The 15340-nt window shown below is 36.6% G+C and overlaps 2 protein-coding genes across 2 annotated transcripts; one reads left to right on the plus strand and one right to left on the minus strand.

The window, feature by feature from the left end:
- Nucleotides 5148–13301, minus strand: LOC18602601 (kinesin-like protein KIN12B). The gene is made up of 16 exons (XM_018120370.1): nucleotides 12826–13301; nucleotides 12598–12735; nucleotides 12422–12505; nucleotides 12144–12269; nucleotides 11992–12051; nucleotides 11833–11886; nucleotides 11651–11743; nucleotides 11296–11391; nucleotides 10864–11009; nucleotides 9912–10061; nucleotides 9699–9828; nucleotides 8561–9613; nucleotides 8382–8480; nucleotides 8160–8312; nucleotides 7254–8054; nucleotides 5148–5676 (listed from the first exon to the last, which is right to left on the minus strand). Exons 1-16 carry the CDS (start codon nucleotides 13123–13125, stop codon nucleotides 5365–5367), a joined length of 3795 nt encoding a protein of 1264 aa, XP_017975859.1. The 5' UTR covers nucleotides 13126–13301; the 3' UTR covers nucleotides 5148–5364.
- LOC18602603 (cysteine proteinase inhibitor B) lies at nucleotides 14237–15176 on the plus strand. The gene has a single exon (XM_007034097.2). The coding sequence runs from the start codon at nucleotides 14635–14637 to the stop codon at nucleotides 15016–15018; it is 384 nt and encodes a 127-aa protein (XP_007034159.1). The 5' UTR covers nucleotides 14237–14634; the 3' UTR covers nucleotides 15019–15176.

Consider the following 15340-nt stretch of genomic DNA (forward strand, 5'->3'; position numbering starts at 1 on the left):
TATATGTGTCTTTTCTTTCTTTTTCTTCTTTTGATTGCTGCCTATAACTCTGGCTAAGATCCTTCCGCTGATATTGGTTGGTTCGAAGATTGATAGAAAAGTGCAGATAGTATGAACTGCAAAAAGCAGGTGTGAGATCCCATGAATTTAACCATTTTCCTCTTTACTTCTTGGCAACCAAACAAACACTACAGTACAGTGTAATGAAAAGGATAGCCCCCTCCCCCTATTGCTTTCATATTTAGCTGGAAAATTTGATGTTGGGAGTGGCCCCGGTGTAAGAATGACAATTATGTTACGTTAAATCGCGTAACTAGTGGGAAAATAGATTCTAACTTGTAAACAGCTGTTAAAGTGGGGACAAATGGTCTCTTAAGTCCAACTGATGATTAAGAATGATATTGTGTTTTGAGCTGGAATCCAAAGTCATTTTTTGACAGCACTTTGCTGTTTACCATATGCAACAATTGACAGCAAACAACTACTATACTAGTACTTTGCTTTTCTTTCTCTTTTTTCCTTCTTTTTTCATTGCTTTTTGGCATACATTTTTTCTTTCTAAAGTGGGGAACTCAGATGAGCGCCAAAAGCCCAGGTTGGCACTAGTGAACTTCTGACTTGGCTGAGGAATCAAAGGGTCTTTACAATCGCATCTGCTTTAGAAAATTCTGAAACAAAAGAAAAATCTGTTAGGGGGATATGTGGAAGAATAAAGACTATAAAGTAGTGGAGTTCAGATGTAGATAGGTACCCTCTCAAGACACAAAGCTTTTCCATCGAAGGCTGACCTCAAAAATTCCAAAGTCTACAAACAAACACCCAGAAAAAGAGATCTCCTCTGCTTGATTGATCTAACTGTAATTGATCAATGCATTTATGTACATGTATTGGATAATATTGAATGCAAGTTATGGATACTAAAAAGAAGGCAGCCAAGTACAATATACAATGATGTGTATTTATTAATCTGGTCTGAAATGGCACTGGCTGTTTTTTATAACTCTTTTAATGCAACAATGGGCTAGAGAATTAGAAGCAGACCATTCCAGTGCATAACATTTTTGGGTTTTCAGACAATCGTACATAGCTTAACTCCATAGCTGCTCTTTTTTTTTTTGGGGGGGGGGGGGTGGTTAAGGGAAAATGGAGATTCTTTGGCTTCTATTTGGGATTTCCATTCTCTACCTACTTACAGCTAGAGCGACACCAAAGTGACTTTTTCCTAAACGTTTCTGATTTCAAATAGAAAACTGTGGAAATGTAGTCTTAAATGTATTCTTCAGATGGGCTGCTGCTGCATTCAATTGTTTTTGACAATACAACAAATTTAGAGGTTATTTGAAACGTGGCAAGCATCCTTGTTAACCTCTCGTGTCATGATAATAAATCAGGGATAGTGGATGCAGACGGCTCAAATTACTTCAAGGGACACATGGCTTTTGGCTAGGAAAGCCTTATTGCTACATGGATTACTTCATGTCTTGTACACTTCCTTATCAAAACAGGATGAGAATATCCAATTTCACAAAAAAACTTTTCCACCATGTCATGTGGTACATTGCACATATGCTTTCGACTTAATTCTTGATTCAAAAAATCATATTAGAATTCTTATTTTCGTATAATAACAAAAAAAATTATATTAAATGTTTAATTTGTTTTGATTGAATGACTTTGACATACACCGTCAATTACACAATTGATCTATTAAAGACAATTGCAAATCCATTATGAGATTTAACAATGAAATATATCTAAATTTCTCATCCAAATTTGGTGCATTTGTGTTTTTTTTTTTTCTAATTTGTATTTTTAGGTTTTAATGGATGTGGTTGATGGTTATGGTGAATCAAGGACAACTAAGTTGGATAATTTGCCCTGCTTCAAAGGGATATTGCTTGGATAATTAGTCAACCAAAAAGATTTAGCACCTGAGATTTGGGAATGTTAATTATTAGATATTGTTATGCAGCAACCAATGAGACTGGGGCCTCGCATAAAAGTTGAATAAAAAAAGTAGTTGCTACCTGCTTTCATCATCAATGTCACATTGACAATGGTGCCAAACCAAAATTATTATGTGACTAAATCTAGCAGGATATCAGCAAATCAACCAATTGAGTTGTCTGTCAATGGAAAGCGATTCCTTAAGTCCAAATAACCCTAATAATTTTATCCATGCTTTTTACTAAAGATAAAGATTCTAACATTACCAAAGGATTATTGCAGTCATTGGAAGGAAGGCATAAAAAACATAATAATAAACTTTCAAATGAGGGTGAAATCCGCTATTAACCCCATCAGCATTTTCCGTCTAAATAAAAGTTTTTATACAGAATTATCAATCCCAACTTATATTTCAAATTACGGTGAAATTGGAAAATAATTCCCACTTTCACAAAAACGTGGTTAGGTAAAATTAGTTGCAATGTTGAATTCTTCCTGTGTCTGTGTTTTAAGCTTAGTGTCCCACTATTACAACTGCATCTGCATTAAGTGGCAGACGCAGATTGATGCACGCTTGTGAGTTTGGTTTCTGTTAATGTCATCCACTTCACTTAAAAAAGTAACTGAATTTGGTACATACCCATCACACGGTACAAAGCAATGAATAACATCTCAAGATGTCAGCCTCCTCATTCCAATAAAAATGTCAACATGACTAAGCTTTGATCTTCTCGAGAAAGGGAAAGGCTAAGAAAAGATGAACTTTTGGGGGTGGAGTCACATAAAATAAACACCCTTTAGAGACCCAGACTGATCCTTTTAGGAACGTGTTTTGGCATTCAAACAATCTTACATACAAGTTGACCTTAATACTTTCACTAGTTATCCACAAACATCATCCATGGAGCATGATGATGAGGAACAAAAAGATTTACTAGAACGTTTAATTACAAAGAAAAGGTTTTTTTAACAGCATATATATATATATATCGATCTAGAAAGTTCCCCACAAGTAACTCTGGCAATGAGGGGTCCAACGAAGGATGAATGATGAAGAGAGATTGATGGAATATGTTATTGTGGGGTTTACAAGAATTAATGATGATTAGAGTTAGAGAGGGTCTATTTACCAGGCTGTCACTGATTCTATCATGCCTCCTCCTCTCTCTCTCTCTCTCTCTTTATGTCTCTTTCTTTCACCTTTGCTGCCTTTAACTTGGGTGGGTATCAACTTTGATTGTATGTTGGGGATAAAATATATCAAACCACTAATATTTATATATCAAAACCTATCACTGTGCTTCACCGAACATAAACCATAAACTCCAAACCGTTGTTCCATGCAGTACTCAACCATCTGAATAATGTTAGAAGCAAACAAGCACGAGTCAAAATCAAAACTCCAAACTCATGTGATACACATAGGTACTAATTAACAAGAATGCTAACTCCTTTTTCATGGTTTTACACCTCATAGTTGGTTTATTTTTCTTTTCGGACAATTTATTGCTTCGATTCCCATTTTATAAATGTTTCACATGTATTTCAAGATTCAAACTCGAAACACATTTTTTTAATGAAAATTTCAGTTTTCAACGGTTAAGATATTCCATCAGAAATATTTTTTTTTCAAGATTCTAACTTGAAACACATTTTTTTAAATGAAAATTTCAATTTTCAACGGTCAAGATATTCTATTCGAATTATTTTTTCGATTTTCGTTTTATAAATGTTACATGTGTATTTCAAAATTCAAATTCAATAATTACTAGAATCTCAATTTTCAAACGATAAGATATTTTTCATACACGTTATTTTGATTTTGTCTAATAATAATTATTTATAAAATTTTTTCACTTTAATCCCGTCACTTCATCCTTCATTGTAAACCACAAAACAAGCACAGAGTTAAAATAAAAACTTCAAACTCATGCGATACACATTGGTACAATTACAAACCAGAATGCTAAATCATTTTTGATGTTTAATTTTCAACCCCATACTAGGTTTATTCTTTTTTTTATTAATTTACCGTTTTGATTTTCATTTTATGAATACTACAAACTCAAAACACTTTTTTAATGAAATCTCAATTTTCAACTATTAAACTATTCTTTTAGAAATATATTTTTTTATTTTCTTTTTATAAATGTTACATGTGTATTTCAAAATTCAAATTCTACACTTAATGAAATTAAATTTTTAACCGAGAAGATATTCGTTTATAGACATCATTTCAATTTTATCTAACAATAATCATTTATACAATTTTACATCTCATTCTCATTATTTTATCTTTCTTTGTAAACTATAACGGTAATTTAAATTTATTATTTATATAAAAAGATTCACAAATTATGTAATTTCGAACCCCAAATTAAATTGAGAGAGTTTCTACTAATATCTGTTAGTTTGGTTGCCTCTTTCTATGAGAATTGGTAGAAATTATCTAGATATCATTTTCATTCCTCATTTGTTTCTTCTAAATAGATGGCTTAGTCCTTTCTAATCCTGCAAGAGAAAACCAGTGATGTGTGGCCAGGGTTTAGAAGGTTGCACGTCCTGTTTTATCATCAGCCTATCCAGCCTCCAGGCTTTGTAAATTGGGTCTCAAGTGTGAAAAAATGGTCCACAGGTAGGGATAGGCTCATGTCAGGGAGAAGACAAGGCCACAAGCTCCTTGTATTATGGTCTCCATGAAATGATAGACTCCTAAACCAGGAGCCTCTCAATGCAAGTACTTGTGGACTGTCTTGTTTTTTGCCTTCCTATAAAAATAAATAATAATAATAAAAACAGAAGGGAGGGGAGGGACCATAGACATACCTCTCTGATCCGCTTGAGGGATTGCCCCCTATGCTATTGACACCAAAACCAAAGAAATAAATGATCCAAGGCTTCAAAATAACATGTTTGTTTAGCTTGTCAAATCTGTTGTCTGTACAAATTTTAGGGGTCCACCATATCCATTATCACAAGAACACCCAAAAAGGAAATACAAATTCAAATGCAAGTTTAACAACTCTTCTTTCTCTGTCTCTCCAATGCCATATTTTGGAATGTGCCATGCTGAGTTCATGTGCCTGAATGTCTACAACTTCGTTGCCCAGAGATGGTCAAAGGATGAAGAGATTGGGAAATAAATATAGAATCAAAGTGGAAGAATGAGAAATCTATGTGCTTACATATGCAGGGAAGAATAGAAAAAAGAAAGAATATAAATCATTCATTTAACTCTTATGAAATGAAAGAATCTGAATTTGGTTACAAAGAACAACAAGGGAACCAAGATACTGGTCCCCCTAGATTGGCAAGAACTGGTATACCCAGATGAACAACAAAAAACAGCTACGACTTTGGAGCTATATGACAGAAACTATTAGTTATACATACACTATTTTGCAGTTAGGACTTGAGCTATATATTGCAACGATCATATCCAGAGAACCATGACGAGTTTTCTGCTAGCTTTGATAACTCACCATCTTCACCGTTATAGAATGGTTCAAATTCTTCTCGCCATCGCTGATCGCTGGCATAGTGTGTCTCACCTGCATCATACTTGGCATTGTCGAAATTATCATAAGCAGGTGGTATTGCTTCTTTAGGTAGACGCGATTCTGCAAGTAGCTCATTAAGAGTGCTAATCTCATGTTCGTGTTTTCGCTTTAATTTGTCAATCTGTTTGTGAGCTTTCTCAGCTTCTTGTTCTGCTTCCAATGCTTGCTTCTGCGATAATTTAAAACATAAGGTAATGAGAACAGTGCCAAAAGCTCCATCCACTTTTGAAGGTCACATTCACTGTCAAAGAGCTATCTATAGATTCCAAGTTCATAAAAGCATAAAATCATAATTGAGCTTTGCTAGTAAGACCAGAAAGTGTGACCATTCCCTACCACATGCAAAACCATGTCGATCTAATACATGGGATAATTTACTGTGAAAGAAAGCACTATATTGTAAAACTTTTGGCCATCTAAAAGTACACTCTTGCAAAGCATGCTAGAAAGGATTTTTGAGTGAGAATAGATAGCTACGAGATATTGAGAATGATTATAGTCTAACAGCATTATGTTGTTTACGCTATCTTTGATTTGAAGTGCGAGCATTTCATCTGGAAATTCTAGGTCTAAGTCTAACACCCAGCCTTCACCAGATAAAAAAAAAAAAAAGGAATTTATGGCTCAGCAAGAGATGTTCTATTGACATGTAAGTTCATTGGCATGCTGAAAAATTAGATTTCCATGCATTACCTACAGATGTAAATGAAGTTAAGATTTTTGAGTGAGAATGGAAAACTACAAGATATTGAGGAAAACTAACAATCTAACAGTATGATGTTGTTTATGCATTCTTTGATTTAAAGTGCGAGCATTCATCTGGAAATTCTTTGTTTTAAAAGTCTAGCACCCAGCCTTCACCAAATAGAAAAAAAAAATATTATGACTCAGCAAGGGATGTGTTATTAAGGTGTAAGTTCATGCCACACTCAAAAATAAGATTTACATGCATTACCTACAAATGTAAATGACTAATTGGAACATTTACTGTGCAATATTTGTACATTAAACTTCCAGTTTCATTTTCATCGTGACACTTTCAAAAAGTACCAAACAGTAACAAGATGATGACTCAAGCTTCACCAATAAGTTCTCTGAGCATTGTTATCTGTAGTATGAATGTAAGATGCAAATCCATCTCAATTTCAAAAAGCAAACTTCTAAACATCTTTATGTACATTCTAAACTTGAGGTTAAAGATCTGATTCAGACTTAACCTCAAAAAGTTAATTGAGACCTCATGACAGGTTGTTTTGTCACAAACAGCATTTGTCACTAATACATGTTTATTATAGTTGATTAGCAGGGTTTAAAACAAAATTTTATTTATCACAAGGCAATGTATAGGGAACATCTGTAAGTGCATACATACATATGAGTGTGTGTATGTGAGACCACACTAAGAGACATACATATATATATGAGTCTGTGTGTGAGACCACACTAAGAGTGCTTATTTGTAGAATGAAGGAAAACGAATAATTTTCACATAGAAATTAATGTATACACTCTTTCTATGCACTCATCTTGTCACTTCTGCGTTCTGATATTGTCCCATTCAAAATTTTACTTTGAAGTCAGCAAATTGAACAAAATGTTTCCTACTTTACTCTACCATCATAACCATTTAAAAGTAATACAACAAACTGCATAGACACTCATACATCTAAACTTAATGTATAACAAGAATCTTAATATCAACCAGTGAAGTTAAAGTGCATGAAAAATATCAATAGCCTCACTTACTTGGGCATCAGCCACAGCTTCTTCTGCTTCTTTTAGCCGTACAAGCAATTCACCAGCAGCCTGGACTGCTTCAGCAGTATCCCTCAATTGAGCCTGGAGTCCTTTATTCTCATCCCTAAGATATCGCCTCTCCTTTTCCCTTTCCACTTTCAATGCAGAAATTTCAGCAGCAAGGGCATTTATGAACTTAGATTCAGCACCCCTGACCCCTGCCCTAGCAGCTGCCTTTTTAACATCATCTATGCCCTCTTGAATCTTCCTATGCCTTGCAAGCAATTGAATATGTTTTTCCTCAAGATCTGCATACTGTTCTAGCATTCTTGCATGTCCCTCCATAGCCATCTGCATTGCTTCCTTCAATTCTTCCGCACATTTCTTCTCCATATCTAGTTCCTGCTTCCTTTTTTCAGCCAACGACCTACTAGCATCAAGTTCAGTCCTTAATTCCTCTGCAAGAGAAATCCATTTGCTTTCTGCCTCGGTCCACCGAATTCTCTCTTGTTCAAATTTCTCTTCAGCACTCTCCTCACTTGTCTCTGTTATTGCACTAAGAGGTGGAGGCACATTGGGTTCACATGAATATGTCAACTGCAGTAGAGAATTTCGTCTTCGAGCTGATGTGGAAGAAGAGTCTATATAATACTGTAACTGGTTTCTTAAATCCTGAATTTCTTCTAACAACACTTCCCTCTCTCCCAAATCATGAAAATTTCTAAAGCGCTCCAGCTCATCTTGAACTCGTTTCAACTCAATCTTTGTTCTTAAAACCTCAGGATGGTTCTCATATTTCTCCTTCAGAAGCTGTGGGCAATAGGTAAGATATAGATGCATAGCTTTTCAAAAAAAAAGAAAAGATATAGATGCATAAAAATGTTAAACAAAAAAACTTTAAGAACAAGCATATACCTTGTGCTCATGCTTGAGGGAGGCTAGCTCTTCTTCCATGAATTCCTCAGTAGGTAAAACACCATCCATAAGGCTCTCGAGGCGAAGAATTTTATCCTCCCTTGTCTGCCCTATAATGGCATTGCACTCTCGCTCATGTTTGTACTGTTGTACCTGTAAAAAATAGCCAATAAGTATAACACCAACAATTCACAATGATGGAAAAATTACTAAGAAACCTACCAGACGGTTTAACTGCATTATCTCAGAAGCTCGCTTCGCACAGAACTCTTCAAGTGCCATTTCTCTCCTGATAGATCCAGCCAAAACCTTCTCCACTGCCTGTGCAATACAAGGGTTAAAAAAAGTGTCTATTATGTGGAAGATATAAATCTGAAAAGCCAGGACTTGAGACTTCTTACTTTGGGGACTTGCTTCTTGGTTTTCTCAGCAGACTCCACCTCATCAGCAGGAACTAAGGTTTTCTCATTAGACTCTGACTCATCAACAGGAACTAACTGCAGGTTTGAGCTTTCACCGTCCTCTTTGCCCTCCAGGTTTGTTCTCTGCTTACAGTTACTACATAGAAATACTACTTGCTCTTCTTCTTGAATCTCATAATCTTGAGGAAAAGTTTGGACTCCTACATCAACTTTATGAGCTGCAAGGATTGGCTTAGGATCAGCAGGTTTTAATGAATAACGGAATGATGACCTCCTCAATGCTAAACTCCGACGGTGACAATCAATAATCTCAAGACCGCGATGGAGGCTAGCTGCCAAATGTTCAGTTGGTGTGAAAGATACGCGCATAGCCTCTGAGCGTAACTTGCCATCATCCTTAAGATCTTTTTGCGAAGCAGTGAACATTGATGATGTCCTCAGACTCTTCCTACTCTGATTGACTCTAGGTGAGACACTTGGTGTTGGGGATTTAAGAATTGCAGAGGAATCCCCATCAGTTGTTTCGACAATTAGATGGCCTGGATCCTCTTTGACACTATCATGACCAGTAAAAACATTTGGGGTGTTCGTAACAGGTTGAACACAATCAACAATCATAATTTCAGAGGTTTTAGGCTGTTCAGATATTTCTTCCTCCATGTTCACATCAGAATCCTCAGCATCTTGTGCTTTGACACATTCAGATGTGTTAGGCCCTGGTTCACCAACACATCCATTTTCAGAGGGGGTATTTCCTATATCTGACTCAATTAGCTCTAGTTTGGTCAGTTCATTTGAATGATGATATACATCTGCTGATTGCAGACCTACTTGAGCACAAAGATTCTCAACAGCTTCCTCATCAATTTCCATCTCCTCATCACCATCTTCATCAACATGAGGTAATGTCCTTGGATGATGGAGGCTAAATTTTAACAAATTCAAGCTCCTACGGGCATTCCATCCAGTTGAGTAACTTCCATTTGGATCAGTTTGGTTGTTGCCATTAGCTTTCATTCGATGGAGTTCATCCTGCATGGTTCATCCACATTTGTCATATTCAAGCATTTGATTGCATAACTGATGGGTCAAAAAAAAATTGATTATGAGAATATACCTTCAGCTGTCGAATCACTTCACGCAGAAAATTTACATCATCCTGCATTACTTCATTAACAACTGCCTTGTTCTTGATTGCCTTTGCACGCTGAGCAAATCGTAATGTGCTGAATGTTTCACTCTTACAGCTGCATTATTGACTCATTTAAACTTCTCTCACAAAAGTGGGGGACCAATATCTTAAACAAAATAAGGGCACTTGTTTTATTACCTTTGTGCTGGAGAAATTGCACAGACCATTGCTAATTTTGCATTGCCACCAAGAGATTCCTGCAATAAAAATGTCAACTTGGAGTCTCTGTAGGGGATATGCCTTTGCTTTCCAGTTTGAGAAATTTCAGCCAGAATGTTTATCAAGTTCCTGAACTCCAAATATTAAGTGAAATTAGCAAAAGGCTAGCAGTGTAAGCCTCTTCATACATCCATGAAACATGTCAATGCAGCAAAGAAGCAAGAAAGCATAGTCAAATAGAATCTGAATTGAACGATTGTCTCAGTACATTTTGCATATCGCATATCCTTTTTATCTTCTGTATCTTCTTTTTTCTTTATCAGCTTTTTCTGAAAATGTGATTTGCTAATAAATTTCTTTTTCTTTCTCAGTGAGGTACACAATCACCCTTTAGACAAATGTGCTCAAAGTAGCTTTCTTTAAAAGTTTGCACATGCATTTACTCTATCACATTAAGCTTATTTACATTTTTGTATTTCAAAACTCCATCTAGCATCCCTTTTTCTTTCCATGTAATATCTGATTATTGTGTCAATGCTGTAGCATAGATTTTCCTGCATTCTGACCTGAATTCTAAAGAGGAATTCTAAATTGTGATATTCAACGCAATCAGACCAAAAAAATAAAAGGCAATAGTGTATAAGACAATTCACTGAACTGTTCTAGGGCAGTCTTTGTGAAATGTGTAACTGTTAAGCTGCATCTGTCGAGATGGCAAGCCATTTGCAGCTCAACAATGTTCTGTACTATATTTTTCCAATGATTTTAAATCTAAAAGATTAAGAATTGCTGATGTATCATACAGAAGTCAAAGTTGGAAGATCTATCCTTTTTGTACAAAAAACATAACTAAAAGTTGAATATGGAGATTCAATAAAAGATGCACCTGAAATAAGGCGTGCATATGAAAGAAAAGATACAAATAGCATACCCAAGCTGTGAGAGTGAACGATTAATATTCCCTGCCTCCTTTAAGCGCTCCCCTGCAGCACCAGTTAATTTCTGTCGCTCTGAGCCAGCAAGATCAACAAGATTTATTCGACTTGTTTTAAAGCTACTTATACCGTCTGCCACACTCTGTATGAATATAGAGTACTTCAGAATCCCTCACGTATAACTGAGAGAGAAAAACCCAGGAAAATGGGAGTTCTTTTTCCAATTGTTGTGCAGATCATTAGACCCTTTGTAATTTTATTATTTGCAAAAATTAACATATAAACAATGAAATGTAATTTAAGAAAATTCCTGTTTGTGATTTGATGCCATGACTTAGTTTTGACAAAGTTGAAATTGGAAAAGAAATATTTGCTAAAATCTAAATGCTAGAAATGAATAAACCATATGAAATTCAAAGCATTATTACCTTGCATCGAGATTCAACAACACAGGTAAAAACACTATGTGAGCGGGAACTTTCAGCATTGATACTAGTCGCACCTGTCCTTCTATTTGATAATCCCTGCATCATATATAGAGCAGCTTGTAAAGATAAACCTTAAAAATTAGTTAACAGTCAAGTTTCAAAATCCATTTAAATCAAACTAAAAAAGAAAAAGAAAAAGAATCAAGCTAATAAGAAATTATACATACAAGTGTTCCATTTCTATCAAGAAAAGTTTAATGTCAGCATTCTAAGAATAAAATTTGAAGACTTTTCTTCACACTGTATAGCGAGGAAACAATGAGCAGTCAAAGCATTGGCAAAGTAAAGAACAAACCTTCATTAACAGCTGAGTCACATCCTTCATTGAACTTACATACTCCTCTGTCAAATTCTCGACATAAACACCAGATTTTACATCTTCTCTGATCTGGATGAAAATCATAAAACAATTTAAGAAAACCAGAAATTTTCCTCCCAAAAGACTAATTGAAATGTGAAATATAATATTCCTTCTACCTGCAGATTTCTTTGATTTGGATCCAACAAATCTGTGATTTGCTCATTATAGATCTGCAAAAGGAAATTGAAAAGCAAGTGGTAAGAAAGAACAATATTACAAGGCTCAACAGTCAAATTATATCAAAATTTAGAATCACAAAAAGCCAGTAACTCTACCTCGAGAAAGGAACAGCGACATTGATACTTGAGTTGTTTATCAGCATGCTTAATTTGCTCCTACAAGTATAAAAGGTCAAAGCGCAAACTATTAAAATTGGTCCATTCTTCATAATAACTTTGAGCGAATTCGTCCATGATTGAATTTTTACCTCATTTATACGAGCAAAGAGTCGCTCAAAGACACGGGGAGTTAAGCCTTGTTGATCACTTGATAAGTTCTCTTCCAACAAGGCGTTGGCTGGACCCCAAATCGTATAAGTCTTTCCACTTCCAGTCTAGTGAAATCAATTTTTGGAACACACAAATTGAAAAATTAATAGCATTGTTACAATTTACTGGATAATTTACAATATTTTTTTTTGAAAGTTAATTTACAATAATTGAAACGAAATTGAAAAAGAAAAAAGAAAGTTGAAGAAGCAAGTACCTGCCCATAGGCAAATACGGAACTGTTAAAACCTGCAAGACAATTTTCAACAAGAGGTGCTCCCACAAGCTGGAAAATATCTAGCTGCAGCCAGCAAAAGAAAAAAAAAATTCTTGAGGCATTTCAAATAAAAAAAAAAAAAGCCTGCTGAATCATGTTGAGAAAAGAGATCTTACCTGAGTTGCATCCGTGTTGGCGACTGAGTCAAATGTGAAGGTTTGTCCGTTGATACTCAAAGAATCACTTGTAACTTTCTGAACAATAATTTCCCCTTCTTCCTCTTCTTTATTTGGTGGCCGCATCCGTACAACCACCTGGAAAAAAGGAAATTAAAATCTAAAGCTTTTAAAATTTCAAATCTAGGAAATTACATATTTTTTTTTTTAAAAAAAGAAAAGTGATACCTTGACACCGGAATCGGAAATTCCCGGGACGGCGTTTTCGGGAAGGGTTTCCGTGTAGAGCTTGCGTTTGAGAGGGTTGGAGGAAGGCGGGCGAGGTGGCAAGGGACTCTTGCTCTTGGCCATTGTGGTTGCGACGGCGGCGGGGGAGGGTTGGGAGTTAGGATCCGGAGGCGGTGCGTTTTCTTTAGATGATTTTTGTTTTCTTAAGGTTTTGGATTTAGAAGGGGTAGGGCTCGGGGAAGAAGGGTTCTCCATCGGCTCCCTCAAGACCGTGTTTCTTGGTAGCATGAAGTGCTTCATTGCTTTCTTCTTCTTCTGTTGAGAAAGAGAAGAAAAGGAGAGAAAGGGGAGGGGTTAGGGCAAGGAAGCGAGAGAGATGGAGAGAAAGTATGAAAGAAAGAGCAGAAGTGAGAGAAAAAATGTAGCCGTTAGAGGGAAAAAGAGAGTTTGAATTTGGGATTTTAATTATTTCACATGTCTGTTACTTACTTTATTTTTATTTTTATTTATTCTTGGGGGTTTTAAGGAAAACAGTGGATTTGAAATTATGTTGGATCTGGAGCGTTCTCTCTTTTTTATGGAGTAAACGGAAGGTCATCCCATCCCTGGGCCCACTTTTCGGGACCTGCCGGCCCAGATTTTATTGGGCTTTTTTTGTCTTTTCTCTTCCCTTGAGGCGACAACCATCTATTAGCCGCAGTACTCTTATTCAATTTACGATTCACCCATCCTACTTTCATTCCTTTCAATTAAGCCATCGGACTATTGTTGGTTAGTTAATTGAGCCACTTCGCCGTTGGTGAATTGGGCTAAGTAAGGTTTCCGTGGCCTTCCAATTGTTATTCTATTTATGCAGGGACATTGATTCAAATGTTGAGATTTTAATATAGGTAATTGGCTCAATGATGTTGCCTGATGAGGGATGAGACCAAGCAACGCCTTGTGCAGCCTGCTTATCCTACCAAATGGATTGGTGATGGAATTGAATATTGTACACTGAACAACCTTCATCCCATCCATTGCTTCAGAGATTTTGGGACACATTTCCAACCTCAACCAACCCACCTTGACTCTGCCCATGGATTTGTTTGGCATGTAACAAAATTTCCGCTTCCAGGATGGAATGTTATTGTGGCTGGTCTTTGATTTCATGTACTATATATATACATCCACAAGCTTAAGTCTTGGAGCTTAAACAGATTAATCAAATGCTATGACATGAATTCATGAACATGCAAAGACAGTTTGATTGTCTCTAAACCAACAAAAGTGATGCAAAGCAAAGCAGGTTGACATAAAAAGAAGCATAAGTGAGTAGTGGATGCCAGCAAGCAGAGTTGGAGAGTGGAAATGGGCACTTGACCATCTACGGATACAGGTGTCGTCCTCTCGTTCTCACAAAAACGTAATGCCACCCAACAAATCTCATCAGTCGTGCAACGGTGCCCGAGACGATAAGAATCACACCAGAATCAACGCCCCCACTCATTTCTTGTGTTCTCGGCAGAAATTAAAAACTATACAACAAAATTCTGTCCAAAACGCGAAACACTGTCCCAACGAAATGACGCCATCTAATGTCGTTTTCCCTCGTGTCTAAAATACGCGGCACGACGTCGATGCGCTCGCTCTCGCTTGCCCTATCAGGCCAATTCACCACCTTAATTTGCGTGTCAAGGCACTCCCGTTTATTACCCACCACTCTTCCTTCCTGTTGCAGTTTTCTCTCCTATATATAACCAAAACCACCCTACCTCACCTCTTCACAAATCATATCATATCATTATCAAAGCACAAGCATCGAAGGAAATGGCGAAAGCTGAGGTCATCATTCTTCTATCTTTGTTGTCCGTAATAACATTGTCTTTCACGGCGGTTAACGGGTACGGAACGCTGGTAGGAGGGAAAACGGAGATAAATGACGTGAAGACGAACAAGGAGGTGCAAGAGCTTGGGAGGTTCTCGGTGGAAGAATTTAACAGGAGCCGGGGGGGTCTCAGAAGTAACGGAGGGACGGAGTTGGTTTTTTCTCAGGTGGTGGAGGCTCAGAAACAGGTGGTTTCTGGCATCAAGTACTATCTCAAGATTGAGGCCATGCAGAGTGGGCTTACCAGGACGTTTGAATCCGTGGTGGTCGTGAAACCTTGGGAGGATTCCAAGGAGTTGCTAAATTTTTCCCCTTCTCCTCTTTAATGATCTGGTGTTTGTTTTGTGTTTTATTTGCATTTTGGTTATGTTTGACAAGGGAGTAGGGTATGTTTCGTGGTTTTAACCTGTAATTTTCTTCATGCATTATGTGTAATCTTAATCAATAAAGGAATAAATAATGCTACTTAAATATTGATTTACCAGAAAGAGTCCATTCTCTTGCAGGGGAAGAGAAGGATTGTGATAATGAGTCATAACACGGATTCAAATGCAGGTTAGCTAACAAAAATGCACAAGCTGCTCTTGCCATATTCAATAATGAGGAATTGGCCAGTTAGCCAAAAGATAGCCTAACACATACCAGGCA

This window comes from Theobroma cacao, chromosome 4 (assembly GCF_000208745.1).
Source record: "Theobroma cacao cultivar B97-61/B2 chromosome 4, Criollo_cocoa_genome_V2, whole genome shotgun sequence".
NCBI classification, from domain to species: Eukaryota; Viridiplantae; Streptophyta; class Magnoliopsida; order Malvales; family Malvaceae; genus Theobroma; species Theobroma cacao.